We start from the raw sequence: 26,392 nt of genomic DNA, 5'->3' as shown, positions 1-26,392 counted from the left end.
CACAGGATGTTACTGATTGCTACCTGAATTTACCACAGGAGGTTACTGCTCCCTACCTGAATTTACCACAGGAAGTTACTGCTCACTACTTGAATTTACCACAGGAGGTTACTGCTCGCTACTTGAATTTACCACAGGAAGTTACTGCTTGCTACTTGAATTTACCACAGGAAGTTATTGCTCACTACCTGAATTTACCACAGGAAGTTACTGCTCGCTACCTGAATTTACCACAGAATTTACCACAGCCTGCGATGACCTGGCAACTTGTCCAGGGTGTACCCTGCTTCTCGCCCATAGTCAGCTGGGATAGGCTCCAGCTTGCCTGCGACTCTGTACAGGATAAGTGGCTACAGATAATGGATGGATGGTTATTGCTAGCTAGCTAAATTTAATGCAGTAGGTTATTGCTCGCTAGCTGAATTTACCACAGGAGAATACTGTTCACTACCTGAATTTACCACAGAAGGTTACTGCTCGCTAGCTAAATTTAATACAAGAGGTTATTGCTCACTAGGTGAATTTAATACAGGAGGTTATTGCTAGCTTGCTGAATTTACCACAGGAGGTTACTGCTCGCTACCTGTATTTACTACATAAGGTTACTGCTCACTAGCTGAATTTAATACAGGAGGTTATTGCTAGCTTGCTGAATTTACCACAGGAGGTTACTGCTAGATACTTGAACTTACCACAGGAGGTTACTGCTCGCTACCTGAATTTACCACAGGTTATTGCCAGCTAGCTAGCTAAATTTAATACAGGAGGTTACTGCTCACTACCTGAATTTACCACAGGTTATTGCTAGCTAGCTAGCTAAATTTAATACAGGAGGTTATGGAGCACTTGCATGTGACGTCACAGACGATCCAGATTGTGACAGACGCCATCGTGTCGGTCAAACGCCATATTCCGCCTTCTACTTCTACTTCTGCTTTTACTTCTACCTTTTCTTCTGGAAAACCCTACTATATACAATTCTACTACAATGGCTGCGGCTACAAGCTCTCCCTACCTGTGCACGGTTTTTATGTTTTTTGTGTGTATTTTTGCATGTTGTTCGTCTGTACCGGACTTCAATATCCACTACAACCGTATGGACTTACTGGACATTGGTTTCCAGCAGAAAATGACGGTTTGTAGTGATTTCCATCGCATGCACAACATTCCGGACGAGAAAAAAAAAAAAACATTCTCTGTGGATTGTTATCGGAAGCAAAGCGAAGGAGGCGGCGCCGGGAGCCGAAGCAAAAGCGAGGCTACAGGCAGAGCCGGCCTGTTGACTAAGCTCAGAAAACAGCTACTCAAACCTCCACTGCCAAGCCTCTACCTCTCCAACGCCAGATCCATGTAAACAAGACGGACGATTTGGAATTACCTTATTCTATTCTATAATCAGCTGGTCAGTGCTATACTCAATACTTAAGTGACTTACCCATCCAGTGAGGATCATTTTCTTGTTTACAAGATGCCACATCTGAGTCGCTGACAAATCCTGAATTTCTGTAAAGGTAACTGTCCAGAGATTTATAAGCACACAGTGCTTCACCACTGAACGAGGGAAAGTTAATGAGGTAATCATACACGTCCGGGTATTCCGCTGGCAGTTCAAAATCCGGTCATGAAAACTCCGTCCGGAAAGCCATAAGGGTCACAAATCTGTAGATTGTTTATTTTAGACATATATCTAGTTATCTGTTCATTAGAAAAATGAGCCGTGTAGTCCGTCGGTTGAAACTGATCCATTCTGCCCAGCTAGCATGTATATAGTGGACCACTGGTGGCTTTTGGACGGCAAGCCGTCGGTGGTATGCCAGCCGTGGTCCGAAGTCGGGCCGCTGCCTAGCACAAATCACAGCTCGGGGCGTGAGTGGCTTTTGGTTGGCGCCCCGCGATGGTGCGCGAGGATTCGAATCCACTGCGCAAGACAGTGGCGGCTCGCCATCCTTGGACCGCTGAAGGACCGCTACCCATAGACGACAACGGACGGAAGAACCAGCCACAACTTAATAGGACTAGGTAAGTACACCATCTTCTTATCTCTTCTAAAATTATCATATACAAAAACTATAGTAAACGTAATGCTAGCCTACACTTCAAAACTTCGTGAACTGTTGTGGTATGACGTTTCTGACAGCAAGACAGAGACAAACTCATTCATTAGGACTCGTTCAGAAAACGGACATGATGGCTTACCAATTTGACATAATTAGCCAACGAAGGATAAATAAAGTAGCCTACATATCACCCTCGTATATGCACCTGGGGTGAAGTGTTTTTATTCACATATGAGAAAGGGGGGAAATTACTTTGGCTATCCGAAAGTGTACTCGCCTGTATTAAGACACCCTCTGCCCCTTGGCTGTGCCTAGAAATTCTATCCATGAAACTTTACTTAATTACACTAAACTTCACCTCAATAATGGTAACCTCTACCTCAGTAACTCTCCTTTACCTCAGTAAAGGCTAAACTTTACCTCATTATTGCTAACCTTTATGAAATAACACTTTTTTTGCCTCAGTAACACTAACATTTACCTCAGTAATGCTGTGTTATCTTAATGCTAACTTTTATTTAATAACACTAATTTTTACCTCAGTAACACTAACCTTTACTCAATAACACCATTTACCTCAGTAATGCTAAGTGTTATCTTAATGCTAACCTTTATTTAATAACACTAATTTTTACCTCAGTAACACTAACCTTTACTCAATAACACCAACATTTACCTCAGTAATGCTTAATAATGCTAACCTTTATTTAATAACACTAACTTTTACCTCAGTAACACTAACCTTTACTCAATAACACCAACATTTACCTCAGTAATGCTTAATAATGCTAACCTTTATTTAATAACACTAACTTTTACCTCAGTAACACTAACCTTTACTCAATAACACCAACATTTACCTCAGTAATGCTAAGTGTTATCTTAATAATGCTAACCTTTATTTAATAACACTAACTTTTACCTCAGTAACACTAACCTTTACTCAATAACACCAACATTTACCTCAGTAATGCTAAGTGTTATCTTAATAATGCTAACCTTTATTTAATAACACTAATTTTTACCTCAGTAACACTAACCTTTACTCAATAACACCAACATTTACCTCAGTAATGCTAAGTGTTATCTTAATAATGCTAACCTTTATTTAATAACACTAATTTTTACCTCAGTAACACTAACCTTTACTCAATAACACCAACATTTACCTCAGTAATGCTAAGTGTTATCTTAATAATGCTAACCTTTATTTAATAACACTAATTTTTACCTCAGTAACACTAACCTTTACTCAATAACACCAACATTTACCTCAGTAACGCTAATCTCTAATTTATTAACACTAAACTTACTAATTCTTCATTACCCTAACTGACAATCAGTTTTGCATGTAGATTGATGTAGCCTTTGCTAGGCAAACCTGTCCGACTTTTTAAAAATGAAGGCAACTTTATTGGTTAATAGATGACAGATGGGGTTTAACATTTGTCCTGTGACAAAAAAAAAAGTTTCAGGTCAGCACAGCAACTTTCCTCGCCTTGGCTGTCCATGGTTGTTAGCCTAGCTATCATAGCTATCGCCCCGATATTGTTTTGTTTCTGGAGTTCATGTCTGCATCCGCTGGTGTTTTGAGGCAGCTACTGCAACTGATGTGTAGACAACATCGGGGTTCCCGCGGGGTCTTAAAAACCCTTAAAACATTGAATTGAAGCGTTTGGAAATGATACAAATGCCAGCCAGTGTCAGTGTATTGCCAGCAGTGATTTGTTCTACAGGCTACTAGACGTGAACGAGTATAAAATTATAAAGAAGGAAGAACAGGACTAGGCATGTAAACCTGTTCACTTTACCACAGAAATTTTAAGGAATAATAGGGCTGTGACTTTACTCACTCCTTACACCAACTCTTCTTCAATGTCGTGCACCGAAATATCACAGTATCACAGTATCAATATTTCAGGTAGGCCTTCTTCTACCGGCAGTTATGCAGTAAGCTGTAACCAAAACACGACATATGTATTTGACAGAATTTAAAATATACGCCACTCAACATGATCCCAAATGCTGATTCACATATTTAATGTTTATGAACGTAGTAAAAAGAAACGTATAAAAAACATTTTGTGAACCTAGGTGATGAGAGAGAGAGAGAGTGTGTGTGAGAGAGAGAGAGAGAGAGAGAGAGAGAGAGAGAGAATGTTGATGCAGCTTTGTAATAAGACAGATGGTGATATGTTGTCTCTTTTCCCTTTACAGGTCACCAAGAGTACAAGTCTGTAAGGTAATTTGGGGTAATTTAAGGTAATAGGCAACACTTGTGGCGCAATGTCTAGTTACTGGAGTAAGAGAAGAAGGATTGCTAAAGGCGTTGAATCAGACTTACTGAGTATAGGCCTAACTTCTTCAGCAGAGTGTGGGGGGGAAGGGGTGTCATATGAAGTGACTGAGGTCCAATTTACTCATGGGGGCAGTGGGGTAGAACCCCTACCAGGACATAGTGCCCATTCAGGACAGAGCAGTGGTGGAGTTAGTGAGCAGGTCCATTCAGGACAGAGCAGTGGTGGAGTGAGTGAGGATGAACAGTCCAGTGAACATGCACATGACAGTGATGGCAGTGAGGAAATCTGTTCTTCAGGCGAAGACACACGAAGTCACCTTGCTCAATGGGCAGTTAGGAGAAGGATAAGCCATGCTGCTTTGGCAGATTTATTATCTTTTCTCTCTGGAAAATTGCATGGCTTGCCAAAAAATCCTAGAACGTTACTAAAAACAAAAACCACGTATCATGTTAAAAATATTTCAGGCGGTAGCTACTATCATTTTGGCTTCGATCATGGCATTTCCTCTCATCTTGCTAACAAAAAAACTCCTTTGACTTGCCCGTCTTTAACAATCCAAGTGAACATAGATGGCCTGCCCCTCTATAAAAGCTCAAATGCACAGTTCTGGCCTATTTTAGGGCTCATTGAGTGTTTTGAGAATCGGGTACAGACAAACAGGGAGCCATTTGTTATCGGGATCTACTTTGGAAATCAGAAACCTACAACACTAGAGTTTCTAGATGAGTTTGTCAGTGACGCACGTGTTCTTGAGAGAGATGGCTTTTTTTACCAGGGTGCTTCTATCGCTATAGCATTGTCAGCAGTGGTCTGTGACGCGCCTGCACGGGCATTTATCCGAAGGTCAAAGGGACACACTGGGTTCTACAGTTGTCACAAATGCCATCAAAAGGGAGTGACATACCAAGGAAGAATGACCTTTCCACAATCAGATGCACCACCTAGACTGGACAGCGAAACATTTGATGAGTTTAGTGATGAGCAGCATTTCACAGGATTTAGTCCATTCAATCTTTTGTCAGTTGGAATAGTCACACAGTTTCCTCATGACTATATGCATGTGGTGTGCTTAGGGGTAGTGCGGAAACTGTTATACTTCTGGATGAGGAAGCCATTGCACACTCGAGTAGGTACAGCTGTCGTGCAGGAGGTGTCAACTACGCTTTTGGGTTATCGCTCATATTTCCCCATTGAATTCAACCGGAAGCCCCGAACTCTTACTGATTTTGAGAGGTGGAAAGCTACTGAGCTTCGCTCATTCCTGCTATACACTGGGCCAGCTTGCTTAAAGGGCAGAGTACCAGCAGCAATTTACAACAACTTCATGTTGCTGTCTGTGGCCATGACTATTTTACTTAGTGTATCTTTAGTGGGAGATTATGCTGACTATGCACACAGTCTACTCTTGGCATTTGTGAAACACTGCAACCAACTGTATGGTAGGGAGTACATTGGGTACAATATGCATGCCTTACTCCACCTCAGTGAGGAAACAAAGACATATGGAGCGTTAGACAACATATCCTGCTTCCCTTTCGAAAATTTCCTCGGCCAGCTAAAAACAACGATCCGGAAACCCAACAAGCCCCTAGAGCAGGTCATTCGTCGCTTGTCTGAAAAAAGGTTTAAGTCCAGTGAGTGTCTAAGTATCGAGTCAGGCCTAACAATGGAACATTACAGTGGCCCTGTACCACCGCATCTTACTGCCATAAAACAATTTAAAAGAATGCATGTTCAGAGGGTCATCATTCAGGTCTCAACAAGTGACAGTTGTGTGGAGTTAGCGGGGGGAAGGATAGTGGTCATCGAAAACATCATAGTTGACAACAAGGCAGAAGTGCACATAGTGTTTAGGTCCTTCTCAAAGCTCTGCAACCTCTTTGACTACCCACTCGAGTCATCTGAAGTTGGCATCTACCATCTGTCTGCCCTGACACCTCAACTGCATCACACTCTAGCTGCACACATAGAGAGAAAATATGTCCTCCTTCCAGTTAAGGATGGCTTTGCTGGGCTACCAATGTTGCATCAGTAGGATTGCTGTTTTTTATGTTGGTGTAAGTGTTCAAATCACAATTTTGTTCAGGTGATATATTCAGGTTTCCCATCTCATTTAGGAAATGCTGTAGCTGTAGGAATTGATTATTAAGATGCCTTGGCAAGCCCACTTAAGTGTAACTATTTCTTCTTTCCACAGAAATGTATGTAGTCGTTTCCTTCCCCGCGGAGGGCTTGTTTTTTGTGGTGCCTGTTTCATGGCTCATAGAAGATAAATGTTACTGGCCTCCCTTTAAAACGCTGGACAAGGTAAAAAAGGCTGCCCTACAAAATGAAACCCCTGACCCCAACTGTTGGACACTTCATCCAGTTGAGGTGCTTAAAGTTAAAGGTAGGCTCGGTTGTATATTTAAATATCATAATGCAGCATTTTGATTTGGGAGAAAAGGAGACAATTCAACTATTTGAATTTTGCTTGTTTGCTATTGTTGTTTTTTTTTATGTAGACACATACGAAAAGGCCCACGGCCACTACCTTAAAGCAAAAAGAGGAGAGAAGCTGGAGACAGATGAGGAGACCATGAAAAGAAAAAGAAAGTAAGATAATATTTGCATCATACTAGTCACTAATATATAAACGGAGGTAGATTGACTGAATTACATAGGCAGCATGTGATCTAGACAGGTTTGACACAATCTACCAAATAACTACTGAATTACTCACAAATATATCAAAATATGCATAAATACTAAGTCAACTCAATCAATACAACAATATTTAATTACTTTGGTCATTTATGCAAAGAAATACTGGATTCGCTTAGATGAGGTAACAAACTTCTCAAAGTGAGGTGAAGCTGAATCATGGCATCTGAGTAAGTAACCAACATGCAGGAGCCTCCTGTTCGATGTTCTACATCGACCTACATTGCTTGGCAGACATGAGGTCATATCCTGAAACTAGAAATATCAACATAAGGGTTCTTCAAGGTGAACTAAGGAAGTGGACTATATAAACCAGACTACTTGTCTGGTTTATATAGCCTTTTCTATATTTTTAACTAACCATAAATATTATTTGTACCAATGATATTGCCCTCAATGTCACATTCTTTAACATTTTGTAACTTGTGTAATCTCTAGGCCAAACATGAAATTCATCCAATCCAGTGATGAAGAAGATGACTGTCCCTATTTCCCTCCGGCTCCAAAAATTCGGCGACTGCCAGAGAAAATTTCTGTACCAAATTCAGGTTAGTGATATCTCTGAAAAGAAATTCATTTTTCTTTTTTCATGGTCTCTGTTACTTTTCATTTTGTGTTGCCTTACATTTCATGCACCCACATTTGACACAGGCCTTCTGCATATCTTCCTTTGTTTATTTTTTATGTTGCATTTGGACAAAAGTGTCAGTTAAGTATAATGTCATACCATTGCATTAAGTGTAATCATAGCATTGTATCATCTCACTAAACACGCCTTTTCATTTCCAATCTATTCAACAGAGTTTACCAGCCAGGCACCACAGGTCCCAACCACCACCACCCTGCCTCTACCACCACCACCACAACTCCCACCTCTACCACCACTACCACAGCGCCCACCCAGCCATGAAGGTAAATGGGTCAATGTCATTGTCAATGTCATTTATTGTGCTCTGATATCAGGTGGTACAACCACTGCTAATGCTCATAAATTAATTAGTAATTGGTAATTAATGTACTGCAATGAATATGCTTCTTAGATAACCATTTAAGTCTTAATCTCTTTCAAACAGTGTACAGTCAATCACACAGAACCCCTTCAGTCACCAGGACCAGTACTTACCCTGCAGGTAATATTGGCCACTGTGTACTTAGTACCATGATTTGGTCTTCTAATTACCATGAATACTTGTATATCATATGTCTTTTCACTCTGTTTGCAGTGTTGTCCAACCAAGCAGCCAGTCCCCCGTTGGAAACCTCACATCTTTTTCTGACATCCAGCCATGGAGGTATACACATAATACATTGGCTATTGAAAGTCTACACCCCTGTTCAAATGCCAGGTGTTCATGATGTAAAAAAAAATGACAAAAAGAAACTATTTAACGTCATGACAACCTGGCACTTGAACAGGGGTATGTAAACTCATATGTGTACTTTATAAGTTGCTTTGGGTTTGGACAAAAGTTGCAGTAATAATCAATAATAATCATTGCCGTAATAATCTCACTAAACACGCCTTTTCATTTCCAATCTGTTCAACAGAGTTTACCAGTCAGGCACCACAGCTCCCCACCACCACCACCCTGCCTCTACCACCACCATCACCTCTACCACCACTACCACAGCTTCCAACGATTTCACCTCTGCCAGCACCACCACAGCTTCCATCGAAGTCACCTCTTTTTCGAACATCCAGCCATGGAGGTAAATACATAATACAGTGCCTATTGAAAATGTACACACCCCTGTTCAAATGCCAGGTGTTCATGATGTAAAAAAATGACAAAAAAGACAAACTATTTTATGTCATGAACCTGGCATTTGAACAGGGGTATGTAAACTTATCATACCCACTGTACACTGCGTTCCAAATTATTATGCAAATGACATTTTTCACTGGTTTTCCTAAATAAATAACTAGATGACAAGTCATCATAATTTTCAAGTCATCAACCGTTAGAGTACAAAGCAAATATTTTTGAACGAACCTTCCAATGATAACGGTATTTTTTTAAAAATTGAAAAACTGAAAATGCACTGTTCCAAATTATTATGCAAAGCAGAGTTTCAAAAGATGTTGTTCTTGTAAAGAACTGAAAATGGCCATTTATGAAATTTGAAGCATTAGCAGGTGATAATTACTGGAATCAAAACCTAGTTCAATCAAAAAATCTTACAGTTCAAGTTGCATTACTGGATGTGTAGCTGATTCAGAGCGCACACAGGTTTGTGCAGATAAAGGCACATTAAGAAAGGTTCTTCCAGATAAATACATCAGAACAAGAGAGTAAATGATAAAATACTATTACAAAGCAACAAACAAGTCACTTTTGAAGCTGCGAGTTGGAAGGTTCGTTCAAAAACATTTGCTTTGTACTCTAACGGTTGATGACTTGGAAAATTATGATGACTTGTCATTTAGTTATTTATTTTGGAAAACCAGTGAAAAATGTCATTTGCATAATAATTTGGAACGCAGTGTATGTTACTTTGTTCATTTTCTATTTTATAAGTTGCTTTGGACAAAAGTATCAGTTAAGTATAATGCCATAACATTGCATTCAGTGTAATCATAGCATTGCACCATCTCACTATTTACTAACCACATTTCCAATCTGTTCAACAGAGTTTACCAGTCAGGCACAGCATCATCCATCAAATCAGCAAATCAGCATCCAGCAAGGTAGAACTGAATTATCATTTATCTGGCACCAATATTAAAGGAGAAGCAGACTAACCCCTTAAGATACAGCCCCTGTTATAAATTAGCCGAATAGCTGTTACCAGAATGGCAATGACCAAGTCGTAATGTATTACTAAAGGCCCTATGCACTGTCATAGTGGTACTATGGCAGTAAAGTTTTTCTCAGTGGCCATTACAGCGTCCTTTTGGTGGAATGGCGTGTGTTAAGGGGCTATGAAAGTTTTGTTTGTTTTTGTTTTGAGAAGGACACCATACATTCATCCTTGATTATGTCAATTTCAGTAACACAGATGTTGATGTTGTTTGAAAGCTGTGTAAATGGAAACTAAGTATCTGAATTACTACATCTATACTTATACCATTTCTAATCTGTTGTCTTTGATTCATAGATTTTTGCAGACTTGTTCTGCAGCACCTCCGGACGATTGAGGAGGAGGTTAAGGAGGTTAAGCAGCAGGTGGCTGCAAATACGGCCATTCTGCAGAAGCTAGGGGGTGCTGGTGTGGCAGACCTTTGCCTCGTCCAGGAAACCAACATGCCCCTCAGTAACCTGGAGGAACTGGAGGAGCTGGAGAGGCAGCTTGGGTCTGACATTGACCTGAAAAACCAACTGGTAAGTCTGGATTTTAAAATGTTGCAATATGAATTTGAAGGCATACAAGTCTTAACCTGGCTCTCGTGATGAATGTTGCTCTGAGTTGCTCCACAAACATTTATCTGTAACTATGGCCGTAGTGCGCTTAGCCAAAGTTCCTGTCTTAAAATACCGTCTCTGGCTTAGCTCTCCAAATGTTTTATTAAAAATCCTTGCACATGATTGGAAAAAACACTTGTCTGACAATTAAAGCACTACTGTAACATTTCTGGAAATGAGTTCATTTTACACCTCTCCCTGAATTAAGTGATTTGTCGACAATGTTACATCTATGAAAGCCCTGCGAGCCGGATTGGTCAGGCTGCCTGGGTAAATCTGAAAATCCACCCAGATCCACGAGTAGCTCATAAAGCTGTGCGGAAACACACAGATCTGGCGAGAGCCAGGTGATCCCACTGATTGAGCATTGCTAAAATTGATCCCATTCCCAAGGGGAGGGATGTGTGCACAATAAATCATATATATGTTTCCAATTTTCAACATCATACCCACTGTATTTGAAGGTTACAGATGAACTATCAAACAGCTAAGATGTTTGACTGAATGTTATGCCATTGTAATTTTGGTCTTTGTATTCCAGGTGAACATACTTGCTGTTTTGGGGGGGAAAACCACCAAAGACGCGGTGAAGAGGATGTTGGGCCGTATTTTGAGGAAGTCCCTGGCGCTTCAAATAAATTGGACTGGTGCTGGAGGAAAGGTGGCGTTCAAGTCTTTACACCTGAAGAATGTGTTACACAGTAAGCTAAAAAAAAAAACTTTTTTTTTTTTACATTTTGAATCATTATTGTGAAGTATTTACAACCCCTGGCAAAAGCATTTTTTTCTTACTTACTCCTTGTTTTACAACAGGAGCTGTTAGGAGAGTGGTGCACACAGCAACAGAAGAGGACCTGCAAAAAGAAGTTGCGAAGTACCTAAAGGGGGCAGCTGACTGAGAGGGAGGGAGAAAAGACAGGCAGAAAAAAGTGGGCAATGGGGAGATGGGGAATATTTGAACTAGTCATTTTATATTTATGTATTATATATTTATTATAAATTGTTCATATTTATTTATTTACTTACTTCAAACTGTAAAAACATAAAAAAAATATTGAACCTGGCTGATCTTTAAATGTGACGTTGTTAATTGTTATTTATTTGTTTGTTTATTTATTTATTTATTTAAAACCGTAGACACATTGAAAAAACAAAAATGTATTGAACCTGGCTGGTCTTTAAATGTGATATTATAAATTATTAATTGTTATTTAGTTATTTATTTATTCATATAAAAACCGTTAACACATTAAAAATAAACAAAATGTATTGAACCTTATGTGTGGTCAGTCTGTGGGATAATATGTTTACATGTATACATTTATATTAATTTAGATCATAAATTGAATTCCATTTATATTCATTTTAATGCCTTGTTTGAATTATATGGCCATAATAAGGCTATTAAAAAAATGGTGGGTAACAATCGGTAAAAAGGCGGCCCTTTATCTGAAACCGCTTTTGAGCCGCCGGCGGACCGCCAAAGAACCGATGAGCAAAACGCCAGTGGGCCACTGGTGGGAGCCGCCGTTGGACCGACAACTCTGCCACTGGTGGGCCGCCAGTGGGCCACTGACCTATTGCTATCTGGGTGTACACGAGTGCAGCAGTATTCAGTGGTGTTTTTGACCAACAAGATGGCGGTTGTGTACTTTCCGGTCACGTGACTGCAAGATCTCTATTGCTAGCTAGCTGAATTTACCACAGGAGATTACTACTCACTAGATGAATTTACCACAGGAGATTACTACTCACTAGCTGAATTTACCACAGGAGATTATTGCTAACTAACTGAATTTACACACAGGAGGTTATTGCTAGCTTGCTAAATTTACCACAGAAGATTACTACTCACTAGCTGAATTTACCATAGGGGGTTACTGCTAACTAACTGAATTTACACACAGGAGGTTCTTCTAGCTAGCTGAATTTACCACAGGGGGCTACTGTTTGCTAGCTGAATTTACCACAGGAGGTTACTGCATGATAGTTGAGTTTACCACAGGAGGTTACTGCTAGCTAGCTGAAGTTACCACAGGAGGTTACTGCTAGCTAGCTGAATTTACCACAGGAGGTTATTGCTAGCTAACTGAATTTACCACAGGAGGTTACTGCACGATAGTTGAGTTTACCACAGGAGGTTACTGCTAGCTATCACTATTTATCATTAAACTATACAAGCCTTTTTTCATTGTTCTACACAATTACAAAACTTCAATAATGTACAATAAACGTCACACTTTTTAAAAAACTTTATTTCAATATTGAACTTTTGTAATTGTAAAAATCTGGTGGTGTTTACTGTGAGGAGGTGTTCATTTCACATGGAAGGATTCCCCTGTGTCAGAGCTTTGTAACAGTTTGTAGCTTTAAGTTTAACTTTTTGCTTATGAAGGATTTTTCCAATGTTTCGCTGATTTAAGTAGCACATCTGAGTCTAATGAGGGATTTATATTTCCTGAAACTAAAATCCTAGACAATGTTACATTTGTAACAGTGTTACGAAGCACTTAAGACTAATGTTGACCTTCTACAATGCTACTTAAACCCATTTGCTGGCTAAATAATCTGGATTCAAATGGATAGTCTAAATTAGCTTAGACTTAAATTAGAAAGCTTTATTATTAATGTGTTTTTACCAGAGTCAATAACTACTTTGAAATGTGAAACTGTATTTATAGAAGATTTATGCCCTGCTTATAAACATGTAATGAAAGCCCGGTGTAAATCTTGCGACTAGATGACTGAGAGATAACAGGATCTTGCATTAGTTCACCGCTAAATGGAAGTGTGGCTGATACACAAGTAATTTCCTTCCACTTCATTCAAGCTCTATCAAGCTTTATGGACCGCCTGTGCACTATTGACCTGGCCGTTTCACACAAATCTCCCGTCTCATTATGGAGCACTCTGCACAACTGCAAAGCAAGAAAGAAGAGTAGCACTTGAACACAGAGGTGGAGGCAGTGAAGTACATTGTGTTCTGTCATCACTGTAATCACAGTACCAGTGTCATAATGATGTAAGGGTAATTTTCATTTTGAAATGAAAATTCATTTTTGGAGTTTGGAGTTTTGAGGCTTTGATTTTGTGGTCGATGGAAAGGAAGGTAGATCAGGAGATCTCTGATTGGTAGATGCACAAGCTACTTTGAGGGGAAACTACAACATTGGCAAGATTTTACATCAACTCTATTTTATACTTAAATAGTTTGAAGACCATGATAGTAGGAAGAATGTTCTCTGTGATATTGAATTAATTTCATATTCTGAACTACACAGAAGATAATACAACCCAGGCCCGGCGCCAGGAACAGTTTACTAAGGGGGCAATTAGAAATCGCAAGAGGGCAAATATTTTTCATATAGTGTGTAGTAGTGATGGCGGTCTGACAACGTGTTTCAAACAATTAACTGCGCCAACCACAAAACCACGGCCCCGAAGGTTGCTTTAGTCCGGGAAAATCATGTGACATATTACCAGGGCAGTTGTGCTTTATCAACTCCCGTGCCCACCTGTTAACCCTCCCCTCCGATTTTCTCACAGACACGGGTTACAACCGGAAAGATGCCAAACATAAAACACACACAAACCTACAGGCAAGTCCTTTACATTTAAAATACATACAAATAGCTCCGCGGCATGAAAACAAAACACCAATGCAAGTCCAAGGTACTTGGCTCGGTGGCCAAAATCATAATTTAAAAAAATCAACAGACCCCGCGGCTGCACCAGTAATAGCCTTCCTGACTCGCACCAAGTCAATGCTAACCACTTAATCCGCGATCCCAGTTTAGGCGTGTAGGGGACAAAACACTCTGAAGTGATGAATTTTCACCCCCGCTGCATGGGGGGTGATGTCAACGACACATATTCTTACGCTATTTGCTCACAAAGCGGACCATATATGAACACATACACCAACATAAACGGAGATAAACTTAGCCTACAAAGAAAGAAAATGGATTCACAATATTGTGATTGAATTCGTTTAATTCGGTGGGGGAAAGACTACTCCCGTAAACTGACTGCATATTGCAGAGACAGTGCACTTGTAAGTGTAGACTACATGTAAAACCCCCGCCCGCACGACCCCGCCCCCTCCCCTTGTCCTTATCACAGGTCTGTGTGTGCGCGGCTGTGTCAGCATTTCACACATACACCCACAATAACAATTAAGAAAACAATTAAGTGATCTGAGTCTTCGTTGAGGGGGTGGGGCTGTAGCCACGAGGGGGCGACGCCCCCTTTCGCCCCCCCCACAGCGCCGGGCCTGATACAACCTATGTACTCTCACTGGCCACTTTAAAGGGGAACTGAAGTCATTTTTAAACTTGCTTTATTTCTTAATTAACGTGTTATTCAATTACGTTTTCGGTTTTATGAGCCTTATATCATGACTCGTATCGGCATATTATATTATACTTATCGGCCTTTTTGGTTTTTAGACATGATGAATGTAGTTCGTTTGGTCCACGGTAGGCGTCGCTTATCCGCGCGATCTTCACGAGAATTATGCTAGACTTCAAACGTTACGTGTCAACGCCGCCATTTTGAAAACTGCTTACACAGCAGCCAGATCATTCCAATTTAGATTAAATTTGAGATTTGCCTGCTTCATCAGTGATGGAGATTATTCCATACGACTTCGAACCAACGTGGAGTAGAGAAGAGTTGGAAAGACGACAGGATAAGGACTAGTCCGTCACGCTGGTATTTACGTCATTACTGTCGCACAATTAAAACGTGCCAGATCAGGCAACGGGTGGGTTTTCAAAATAATAAATACATGCATGTATTTTTGTAATAAATGCACATTATACTGAGCGCATTTCCCACATAATCCTCACTAAGGTTTCAGACAGCACTACAAAATGGCGTCCACACTATACAGTGCCCTATATAGTGAGTAGGGAGCGATTTCAGACACGGAAAACTTCCGGCTTGATTACATCAGCATTCGAAGGAGAGAGTGTATGTCTTTTGACAACAATGACAGATGTCGGTCACTTTGAGTTCCGCTGTATATTTTACTTCTGTCCTACAATGTCTCGCACAGGTCTCAGCGAATCTCGTTTACAGCCATTGCTTTGACATATGGACTGATATATTACATAGCATATTTCAAACACTCATAACTTGCTATAGAAGCGACAAAATAGCGATCAAACATGCATTCCTATATTTAATAAAATGAGATAAATAGAATTTTGAAAATAAAAAATTTGCCTTCAGTTCCCCTTTAATAGGAATGTGTTGTTGATTCTAAGATCCCTGTTCTTGGCTGCAGGAGTGGAACCCAATGTGTTCTTCTGTCTGCTGTTGCATGCTGAGATGCTTTTCTGCTCACCACGGTTGTAAAGAGTGATTATATGAGTTACTATATCCTTCCTGGAAAAAAAAAAGCTCACACCAATTTGGCCATTTTCTGATCTCTGGCCTCTCTTATCAACAAGGTGTTTGTTTCCACCCACAGAACTGTTGCTCACTCACTCTATGTTTTTTGTTTTTCACACCATTCTGTGTAAACTCTAGAGACTGTTGTGTGTGAAAACCCCAGGAGATCAGCAGTTTATTACCCTGTCCACACTAGGGATTTTGTACCGATGCGAAACTACTTTCGTACCGCAACACCTGTCCACACTAGCAACTATACCAGTACTGTAGCGGTATAACTGTATCGGTACGAAACCCACAAATGTATGGGTTTCGTACCGGTACAGTATCGGTACTGTAGCGCTTCGCTGTAGTGTGGACAGATGAAGCGGTTCTGTATCGATACAAATATAATGCGCATGCGCAAAGTCACACACCTCAATCAATGTCTTCGCTGAATAAAATAGTGAAGAATGGAGATTCGTTTGTTTCTTTCTCAACTGCCTCGCACGTTTTATACAATTCGACTGAATAAATGACCACCAGAAATACAGACTGTACATTGACAACTAAAAGCACACACATGCTGTTTCATCCGTACGGAAGCCGAGAGAGGCCCTTCATATAATCTTTTTTTTTTTATTCACCTTGTTATCCCGAGATAACGACATAATTAATTCAGGATCTCAAGAAAACAACACAACTAATTCGAGATCTCGAGAAAACAAAACCGTTATTTCGAGATCTCGAGAAAACAAAACAGTTATTTCATGATCTCGAGTAAACAGCTGAGAAATGGTTCATTCAGGTGCGCCAAGAGACTTGTGATATGCTGACTTTGGGGCTATTTCTCATTCTGTATAGACACAACTTTGGTCATTAGAATGTCTGGAATAATCGATCACCTAATAAGGCAATATTTTGATCAGGGGTTGACACAGGGAGAGATTGCATTAAGTCTTTTAATAAGGGATAATTTCAAAATTAGTCCGCGGCACCTCCGCAGAAGACTGGCCCGGCTTCGTCTCTACCGACGGAGATACAGTGATCCAGCTGAGATCATGAAATAATTGTTTTGTTTTCTCAAGATCTCGAAATAACGGATGCCATATATTCTCGGAAGGAAGTTACTCGGTAACCATGGAAACATTTCGTGCACGCGCATTTCAACTACCGTGAAAGAAAACCGCAAACATTTCTCGCTAGTGTGGACAGATGCACTAAACTGTACCGGTATACTTTGTATCGATACAGTTATACCACTTTTGTACCGGTATAAGTGTGAACACAGCATCTGAAATACTCAAACCTGGCTCAAACCACCACCCATGCCACAGTGAAAGAAAGTTACGCTTTGGGCTCACAGTTTTTCCCATTTTGATGTTTGAACATTGTGAACATTAACTAAACCTCTTGATTCGTACCTGCATGATTTTATGCATCAAGGGATCGGCTGATTAGAGAACTGCATCAACCAGCAGCTGGATGTCTGGGTGTTCCTAATAAAGTGACCAGTGAATGTATCTCTACACTGTTTTACATTTTTATTTTTATTGTTCCTGCCTCCTTGGTGCCCCCTAGTGGCCACAGAGGCTGTACAATCTGCATACTCCCAATTACTTTGACCCAAGATGGTGGAATTTGCTTTAAAGGAACAGTCCACCATACTTCCATAATGAAATATGCTCTTATCTGAATTGAGACGAGCTGCTCCGTACCTGTCCGAGCTTTGCGTGACCTCCCAGTCAGTCAGACGCAGTCAGATGCGCTGTCACTCCTGTTAGCAATGTAGCTAGGCTCAGCATGGCCAGTGGTATTTTTTGGGGCTGTAGTTAGATGCGACCAAACTCTTCCACGTTTTTCCTGTTTACATGGGTTTATATGACCAGTGACATGAAACAAGTTCAGTTACACAAATTGAAACGTAGCGATTTTCTATGCTATGGAAAGTCCGCACTATAATGACAGGCGTACTAACATCTTCTGCGCGCTTCGGCAGCGCATTGATACAGAGCTCAGATATCAATGCGCTGTCAAAGCGCGCAGAAGGTGTTAGTACGCATGTCATTATAGTTACAAGTATTGTGTTTTTCATATTAACGAACCTAAGTCAGTTTTGTGTAGTTGTAGTGTCCTTCACACAAACAAACAGAGAACAGCATTTTACGGATGTGTCCGGCTGAGTGTTGTCCAGCTATCTGGGAAATAGCGTGAGGATCTATGGCCAGATCCTTACAAGTGGCACCCAAACTGTGATTGAAGAAACTTCCTTGGATGTACAAGTTTGGCACTCGCTGGTCCATGAGTTAAGTTGGACAGTTTAATCTTTTTGGATGGTTTCGTGACGAACTTTGTGTTTGAAACCTTACAAGACGACGGCATGCTTGCTAACATTACTGACGAGTCAGTCTAATGCTAAAGTAAACAGCTGAACTCAATGCATGCATGCTACACCTAAATGTCTCACATTGGAATAAGTGAAACCGACACATTGGATTATCTATTTTGTTGGACTAAATTACTTCCTGGATGTATTTTGGGTATTTTGTTTTTTTGCCTTTCGTGTTTCTCTGTGTTTGACTGAAGACGGAGTTCATGTGTTCAAAGACATTACTTGTGCAGAGACAATGCATGCATATCGTGGAACTTCTCAAGGGATGCATGCTCCTGATTGGTCGGCGCATCTTTGCAAGCTCCTGCCACTGCAGTGGGTCCAGTGAGAGAGACGACAGCAGAACTTTATCACATACAACGGAGTCTGTGAGAGCTAAGTGTCTACACGCCAACCTAAAAGCGTCACTGGTTTAATAGACACCCATGTGGGCAGAGTAAAACCAAAACAAACAAACAAAAAAAAAAAGAGAGCCCCGGTGTCTGAACTGCCTTTGTCGAGATAGTAGACTAGTAATATTTTTGCTCATAGTTCTATCCAATGATCTTACAATGATAACTTGTGTTTTTTGAACTACCAATACTAAACTACTTTTGTACATTGTAGTGGTGTTGTACAAGTGTATATATACTTCTTTTACATGTATATATGATATTCTTTTCCTCAAAACATTATTCTGGTGATAAGAGGTTTTGAGTATTTGGTGTGATTATATTTTTCATGTTTTTACTTCCTCTGTGATGGCTAGGCGTAAAGAATCTTTATCAAACAGGGGTGGTAACAATAGGGGGGATTTTGACCTCTCTGACTTGGGTGAGTCCCTAACAATACACCATCTGGCTGCTCGGGTTGATGGCTTACAACAACAGGTAGACGTATTGACACATGCATTTAGTATGTCTGTTGATTTGCAACGTAGCTTATTACAGCAGTTAGAAGATCAGACATCCCAACACTCACACAAGAGGTTGACAGAGGCCCTCCCTATCTATACCTCAACTCCTGCTGCACATACACTCTCTAGTTGTGACAAACATACTGACCACTCTTATGATCATTCACTTGAACATGACACACAGCACACACACCCCACACCAGCCCCAACTCTTTCTATGGCTAATCAAATTCATCTTCCTGGTCTTGTCCCAACAAAGTTTGATGGAGGCAAGTCTATAGACCCAGAGGAATGGCTACAGTCAGTCTCCTTATACAAGTCGACACTTCGCTTGTCTGATGCTCAGTTTTTCCTTGAATTAACTAGGTTTTTTGAAAATGAGTCTCGAAAGTGGTATTTTGCAATGCAGCCCCACATAGTGTCTTGGAATCATTTTTCAGATCTTTTTCGTCAGGCGTTCCTGCCAATAGACAATGAAGAAAAAATCTGGAGAGGAATTTTGGACAGGGTTCAGGCTCCCAATGAATCACTCCCCACTTTTGTTGCTCACCTAGTGACTGAGTTCAAACGACTGAAACAGCCACCCTCTGAACAGGAACAGATTGAAATAATTAGCCGACATGTCTCTGATCAGTTTCGACTAGCCCTTCATGCCGCTGCGCCTACAACCATGACAGATCTACTCCTCACTGCACACAAGCTACATGCTGCTCTGGGCCCTGTTTCTTTTAACAGAACTACAGCTATCCCTCTGTGTCGAGACTTGCACTGCTTTAAATGTCTGGCTCCTGGTGTCACCACTCGCAACTGTGACAACTGTAGGAAGACCAAACAAGCTGTCAGTAGTGAATCTCATGTGGCTGTGACCTCTGGGCTGGGTCAAGAGACCACAAACAATCCAGATACTTCTGCACGTCCCATGGGTGACACAGGGGCACGGCCAAAGAGGTTCCAGAGAGCTGGTGAGAGTAAAGGTGAAACAGAGACAAGGGCACAACCAACACAGGGGTCCCACACTGTCAGTTTGGTGCAAGCTGGCCAAAGGAGATCAAAGAGTACTCCACTGACATCGATGGTAGTTGTCAACCAGGTGTCGTTAAAAGCCACCCTTGATACTGGGGCATCCATTTCAGTGGTCCATCCCTCCACCCTTGAGAAATGTGGCATAAAAGAGGATGTTGTTCTCCCATGGACTTTTCCCCCCTTGAGTTAGCTGACTCAAAACAATGTAACCCATCAGGTGTTGTGTGGCTGCCTGTTCTTTTGCTGGAACACCCATTCACTCATCGTTTTGCGGTGATCCCAGACCTATCGTGTCCCATTCTTTTGGGGACTGATTTCATGATCCAAGCAGATGTTCATATTCATCCTGCAATGGGGAGTGTCAGGTTGGGTGACAATGCTACTTCCGCACCAGATCTACTTGTGGAAGAGTTTGAGGAGTTGGAAGGACATGTAGCGTGTCTTACATTTAAGAATGTCAATACTGACCTTGGCCCAGTGGTGAAGCAGTCAGCCTTGCCCACTACTGACAAAGAAAAGTTAGCAGGCCTGTTGGCAGACTTTGCACATCTGTTTGAGGGAAGGCTTGGACGTACCTCTCACAATAGATACAGGAACAGCAAAGCCAGTGTGCCTACCACCTTACCGTGCATCACCTGCAAAAAGAAAGATTATTGAAGAACAAATTGACAAAATGCTGGAGGATGGGATTATTGAGCCTGCATCAGGGCCCTGGGCATCCCCTATCGTAATAGTTGAAAAACCAGGTGCAGATCCGAGATTTTGCATTGATTTCAGAAAAGTTAACAAAACCACCGTGAAGGACTCATACCCACTCCCAAGGATGGATGACTCTTTGGATTTTGTGGCCCGTGGCAGATTCATCTCCACGCTGGACCTTGCACGGGGTTACTGGCAGGTCTCTGTTGCAGCAGCTTCAAGACCCAAAACAGCTTTTGTGTCACATAAAGGGCTCTATCAGTTCAATGTGATGCCTTTTGGGTTATCAAATGCCCCAGCGACTTTTCAAAGATTAATGAACACTGTCCTGGCAGGGCTCACACATAACTGTTGCATGGTGTACCTTGATGACATTGTGGTGGCGTCCCTGACCTTTGATCAGCATTTGACGGACCTAGACAGAGTGTTAGGGCTGCTGGCAGATGCTGGGCTCTCTCTGAAACTGGCTAAATGCCACTTCTGCACTCCAAAGTTGCGGTACCTGGGCTACCTGGTGACACCGGACAGTATCGGCCCTGATGATGGTAAAGTGGCAGCAATCAGCCAGTTCCCCACACCAAAATCTGTCAAAAATGTATGCCAGTTCCTTGAAATGACAAGCTACTACCGTAGGTTCATCTCAGGGTATGCCCATATCATAGAGCCAATGATAGCCCTCATGAGAGAGGATGCCCCCTTTGTGTGGTCCACTGAGTGCCAGGAGTCATTTGATCACTTAAAACAAAAGCTAGTCAGTGCACCTGTCCTTGTACTCCCGGACTTTAGCAAAACTTTTACTGTTCACACCGATGCTTGTGACATGGGACTTGGGGCTGCTCTTACCCAGACAGGTGAAGATGGCTATGAGAGAGCCATTGCCTTTGCAAGCCGTACCCTGCACAAAGCTGAACGCCCATACTCCACTTCAGAGAAAGAATGCTTGGGGGTTATCTGGGCGCTAGAACATTTCCGGCCCTACATTGAAGGCTCTAGCGTCACGGTAGTAACAGACCACAATAGCCTGAGGTGGTTGATGACAAGACCCACCCCCTCAGGCCATCTTGCACGTTGGTGTTTGAGGCTGCAAGATTTTGACTTTGAGGTCATACACAGGCCTGGTTCAGCCAATTTAGTGCCAGATGCCCTCTCACATAACCCAGCCAGCAATGCTGTTGAGTCGGTAGACCTGTTACCCCCCTATGCCACAGTCGCCTCCCTCAATCCCAGGTGCCAGGCGACAGTGATACTAGAGGACAAGAAACAGCTGCAACAGCTTCAGCAGGCAGACCCAGTCATTGCAAAACTACATACTGACCTGGAAAACGACTCCTGTGTAGACTCGTCAGATTTTTGTGTGCGAGATGGTATGGTTTATTACGTGGACAAGAGGACTTCCTGTTCGCTTCATCAAGACAAGGCCTTACATTTTTATGCACCAGAGGCTATGCGGGGCACCTTGCTCAAGTATTTCCATGACCACCCCATGGTGGGCCATTTGGGGGTCACTAAGACTCTGGGACGCTTACAGAGGCGGGTGTACTGGCCAGGTATGCGGGGGGAGGTGAAGAAATATGTCCTGTCCTGCATAAAATGCCAGTTGTCCAAGCCAACCACCCAAAAACCTGGAGGTTACCTGAAACCAGTGGTAGCTATTTACCCGTGGGAGTTTGCAGGTGTTGATTTTATGGGTCCTCTATCCAGGTCCTGCAGAGGGAATGAGTGCATCCTCGTTTTCATTGATTATTTCACCAAGTGGGTTGAAATCTGTCCTGTCAAAGACGCTACAGCTGTAGTTGCTGCTTGTAAGTTCATCTCAGAAGTGTTTGCAAGACACGGGGCTCCAACACACCTGGTCTCAGACAGGGGCGTTCAGTTTGTAAGTGATTTTTTTGAGGCAGCCGTTTCTGCCCTGGGCTCAGACCACAGACTGACGATGGCATATCATCCACAATCTAACCAGACGGAACGGGTAAAACGCACAATCAAGACAGCGATCCGAGCCTATGTGGGACAGAAACACAGAGACTAGGACCTACACCTACCTCTGATCTCCTTTGCACTCAGGACCGCCCCACACCAGAGTACAGGAGACACTCCAGCGTACCTCTTGTATGGCAGGGACTTGAACACACCTCTTGACTTATGGATGTCTCCCAGCCTGGGATACATAGCAGATTCAGTCCATGACTACAAGATGGAGCTCACCTCAGCGTTACAGGAGGCGTATGAGCATGTAAGGGAATCTTTGGCCAGCAGTCATGCGACTCAGAAAAAACACTATGACAAGAAACGCAGAGGAGTCTCTTTCCACATCGGTGACCTGGTTAAACTAAAGGCTCACCCACGGTCAGATGCCTCAGCAGGATTTTCGGCCAAGCTTGCCCCATCTACAAAGGGCCCTACAGGATTGCAGAAGTTATGTCGGAGCTTGACTATAAGCTCACTAGAGTAGCTGATGGTGGAGTTCACCATGTCTGTAACCTGCTTCCTTTTTTTATTGGGGATGGGGAGGACGTGACTCTGGACAATGTGCCACAACAGTCGGGGGTGTCTGAAGAACAAGAAAGAGAGGGTACTGATGAACAAGAGGACTATGGTTTTGATATGTTTGAGGGTACAGAGCCTCAACACCAGTTCACAGAGCCCACATCGTCTGACAGGGCGATTATCCCACCCACCATGGCCTCCTTCTTGCCCCACACTGACAGTCAAACCTCGCACCCACAACCAATATAAACACACACATATTTCCTTCGCCCTAAACATACAGTCACACCTTGCCACACACATCAGCCATCATCTCTGGCAGGAACACACTCATGCCACCTCATACATCCCACATTCACAGCCCCAACATATTGGGCCTCCCCTCACTTTTCACCTCTACTTATTGCTCAGGGAGGTTCATTCCAGTTCTCCACAGGCACTCCACAGAGGTCTGGACACGAACACACTTTTGAGTTATTACACACACAACCTGCTTACACGGAGGCACATTCTTACTTCCTCCGCCCAAGACACACTCAGGGTTACTAGTGACAAGGATTCATTTTTTAGGTTTACACATTTTACAAAGGTACTGAACTTGAACATAGGTAATGTTTCCGTGTTTTCCCATGTTTTTTTTTTTGGTGCTCTGCTGGTTTTACTGTTATGCTGGCATTTTGGAGTGTCAAATCAGGTTTTTCTATGTTCCTATGTCTTATGTGATAGCTATCCATTCTTTGTGAATGGTGAGTTCAGAGTGTTGGTATGTGATACAAAAAAAAGAGAAAATGCTGCAGTTGTTTTCAGTGATGGGCTATAGACTCATGGAGCGGGCAAATCTGTCAATAGGTGTTTACAGTGATGCCTTGTATTTCTGTTTTTATTTGTTTTCTTAGTGTTATCCTGCTTGGTAACACAGGTACACACGTTTTGCATAGTTAAGTTTCCTTTCTATTGTGGTCTGGGGACAGCCCTCATTTTAAGTGGGGGGGTATGTAATAATCAGCTACGAGGTCACTGGTTGCCCTCTGGTTGCCCCGCCCCTCTTGGATAGGCTTGGCGGCATGTGTGGCTGTGTCCTGTAGGCTGCCACTAGTTACAAGTATTGTGTTTTTCGTATTAACGAACCTAAGTCAGTATATGTCAGTTTTGTGTAGTTGTAGTGTCCTTCACACAAATAAATGGAGAACAGCATTTTACGGATGTGTCCGGCTGAGTGTTGTCCAGCTATCTGGGAAATAGGGTGAGGATCTATGGCCAGATCCTTACATGCCCCTTTTCCACCAAAGCAGTTCCAGGGCTGGTTCGGGGCCAGTGCTTAGTTTGGAACCGGGTTTTCTGTTTCCACTGACAAAGAACTGGCTCTAGGGCCAGAAAAACCAGTTCCAGGCTAGCACCAACTCTCTGCTGGGCCAGAGGAAAGAACCACTTACGTCAGCGGGGGGGGGTGGAGTTGTTAAGACCAACAACAATAACAAGACCGTGAAAGATCGCCATTTTTAAGCGACGAGAAGCAGCAGCTGTACAAACGCGAAGTCATCCATTATTATTATTGTTGTTGTTGCTGCTGCTGCTTCTTCCATGTTGTTTTTGCTTTGATATTCATGCTAAGGTTTATGCAAACGTAGCGACGTAACTGACGTATACAGCGACGTAATGACGTATACAGCGAAGTAACTGACGTATACAGCGACGTAATGACGTGGCTTCTCTTAGCACCACGAGCTATGGAAAAGCAAACTGGTTCTCAGCTGGCTTGCAAGTTGAACGAGTTATGAACCAGCACCAGCACTGGCCCCAAACCAGCCCTGGAACTGGTTTGGTGGAAAAGAGGCAACAGTGGCCTCTATCTGTGTCAGTCTCAGTGAAGGAGGCATGGCCTCTGTGTGTGTCAGTCTCAGTGAAGGAGGCGTGGCCTCTATCTGTGTGTGTCAGTCTCAGTGAAGGAGGCATGGCCTCTCTGTGTGTGTCAGTCTCAGTGAAGGAGGTGTGGCCTCTATCTGTGTGTGTCAGTCTCAGTGAAGGAGGTGTGGCCTCTATCTGTGTGTGTCAGTCTCAGTGAAGTAGGCGTAGCCTCTGTGTGTGTCAGTCTCAGTGAAGGAGGCATGGCCTCTATCTGTTTGTGTCAGTCACAGTGAAGGAAGTGTGGCCTCTGTATATGTCAGTCTCATGAAGGAGGTGTGGCCTCTGTGTATGTCAGTCTCAGTGAAGGAGGTGTGGCCTCTATCTGTGTGTGTCAGTCTCAGTGAAGGAGGTGTGGCCTCTATCTGTGAGTGTGAGTCTCAGTGAAGGAGGTGTGGCCTCTGTGTGTGTCAGTCTCAGTGAAGGAGGTGTGGTCTCTACCTGTTATTGTGAGTCTCAGTGAAGGAGGCGTAGCCTCTTTGTGTGTCAGTCCAGTGAAGGAGGCGTGGCCTCTGTAGGTATCATGCCGCCATCTTGTGTCAGAACTACAATTCCCAGTCCACTTCCGTGTGACCTACGTCACGCGTGGGCGGGATCATCTACGTCATCATACAAGGAAACATAAAACAATGGGACAACGCTTCCATCTTTGTCTCTCACGTCTGGCTTCCGATGAATCTGGATGTATAAAGAGGCGCGCTCTCCACCCAAAAAGACGTCTTCTTTCTTGCAAGATCCATCACTCAGCGCGATTTTGCTTCTTACCCTTGGCAAAGGTAAACTCTAGAGTCGCGCGATCTTTAAACTCCACCTGAGTTACAACCGGTTTACTTGCATTAGAAGTGACGTCACGACTGCAGCCCAGGCAGTTAAAAGTTAAGAAGCGATTGAATCCTTTTTAACTCAAAAGCGCTGTGCATCTGATTCTGATCAGAGACTTTTCCTCACGAACGCTGAGGTTCGGACCAAGAATCCTCTGCTTTCCACGGGAACCACCCAAGTGCTCCGCTGGACCCGAAAGTTTTCTCCGCCTCCATCACGAGCGGCTCAAGTGCTCTCACGGCGAGGCCTGAAACTACACTGGCGAATAGTTCTTCATATCTTGCTAAAGGCAGGATTAAGTAAGATTTTGGCATTTGGGCATAATTAGGATA

General features: G+C 42.5%; 2 protein-coding genes across 2 annotated transcripts in view; one reads left to right on the top strand and one right to left on the bottom strand.

Moving 5' to 3' along the window:
* ptprn2 (protein tyrosine phosphatase receptor type N2) overlaps nucleotides 1–26,392 on the bottom strand; it is a 573,154-nt gene that overhangs the window by 473,665 nt on the left and 73,097 nt on the right. The window lies entirely within an intron of this gene.
* On the top strand, nucleotides 1,757–11,565 carry LOC132882504 (actin-binding protein WASF2-like). Its single transcript, XM_060915621.1, has 13 exons — nucleotides 1,757–2,019; nucleotides 4,275–4,299; nucleotides 6,555–6,746; nucleotides 6,862–6,952; nucleotides 7,499–7,608; nucleotides 7,862–7,972; nucleotides 8,134–8,190; nucleotides 8,284–8,352; nucleotides 8,609–8,770; nucleotides 9,693–9,749; nucleotides 10,160–10,383; nucleotides 11,006–11,165; nucleotides 11,278–11,565. Exons 3-13 carry the CDS (start codon nucleotides 6,557–6,559, stop codon nucleotides 11,361–11,363), a joined length of 1,317 nt encoding a protein of 438 aa, XP_060771604.1. The 5' UTR covers nucleotides 1,757–2,019; nucleotides 4,275–4,299; nucleotides 6,555–6,556; the 3' UTR covers nucleotides 11,364–11,565.

The sequence above is a fragment of the Neoarius graeffei genome, chromosome 1 (assembly GCF_027579695.1).
Source record: "Neoarius graeffei isolate fNeoGra1 chromosome 1, fNeoGra1.pri, whole genome shotgun sequence".
NCBI classification, from domain to species: Eukaryota; Metazoa; Chordata; class Actinopteri; order Siluriformes; family Ariidae; genus Neoarius; species Neoarius graeffei.
Note: the sequence above shows the minus strand (reverse complement) of the source record. Positions and strands in the feature narration are given on the sequence as shown.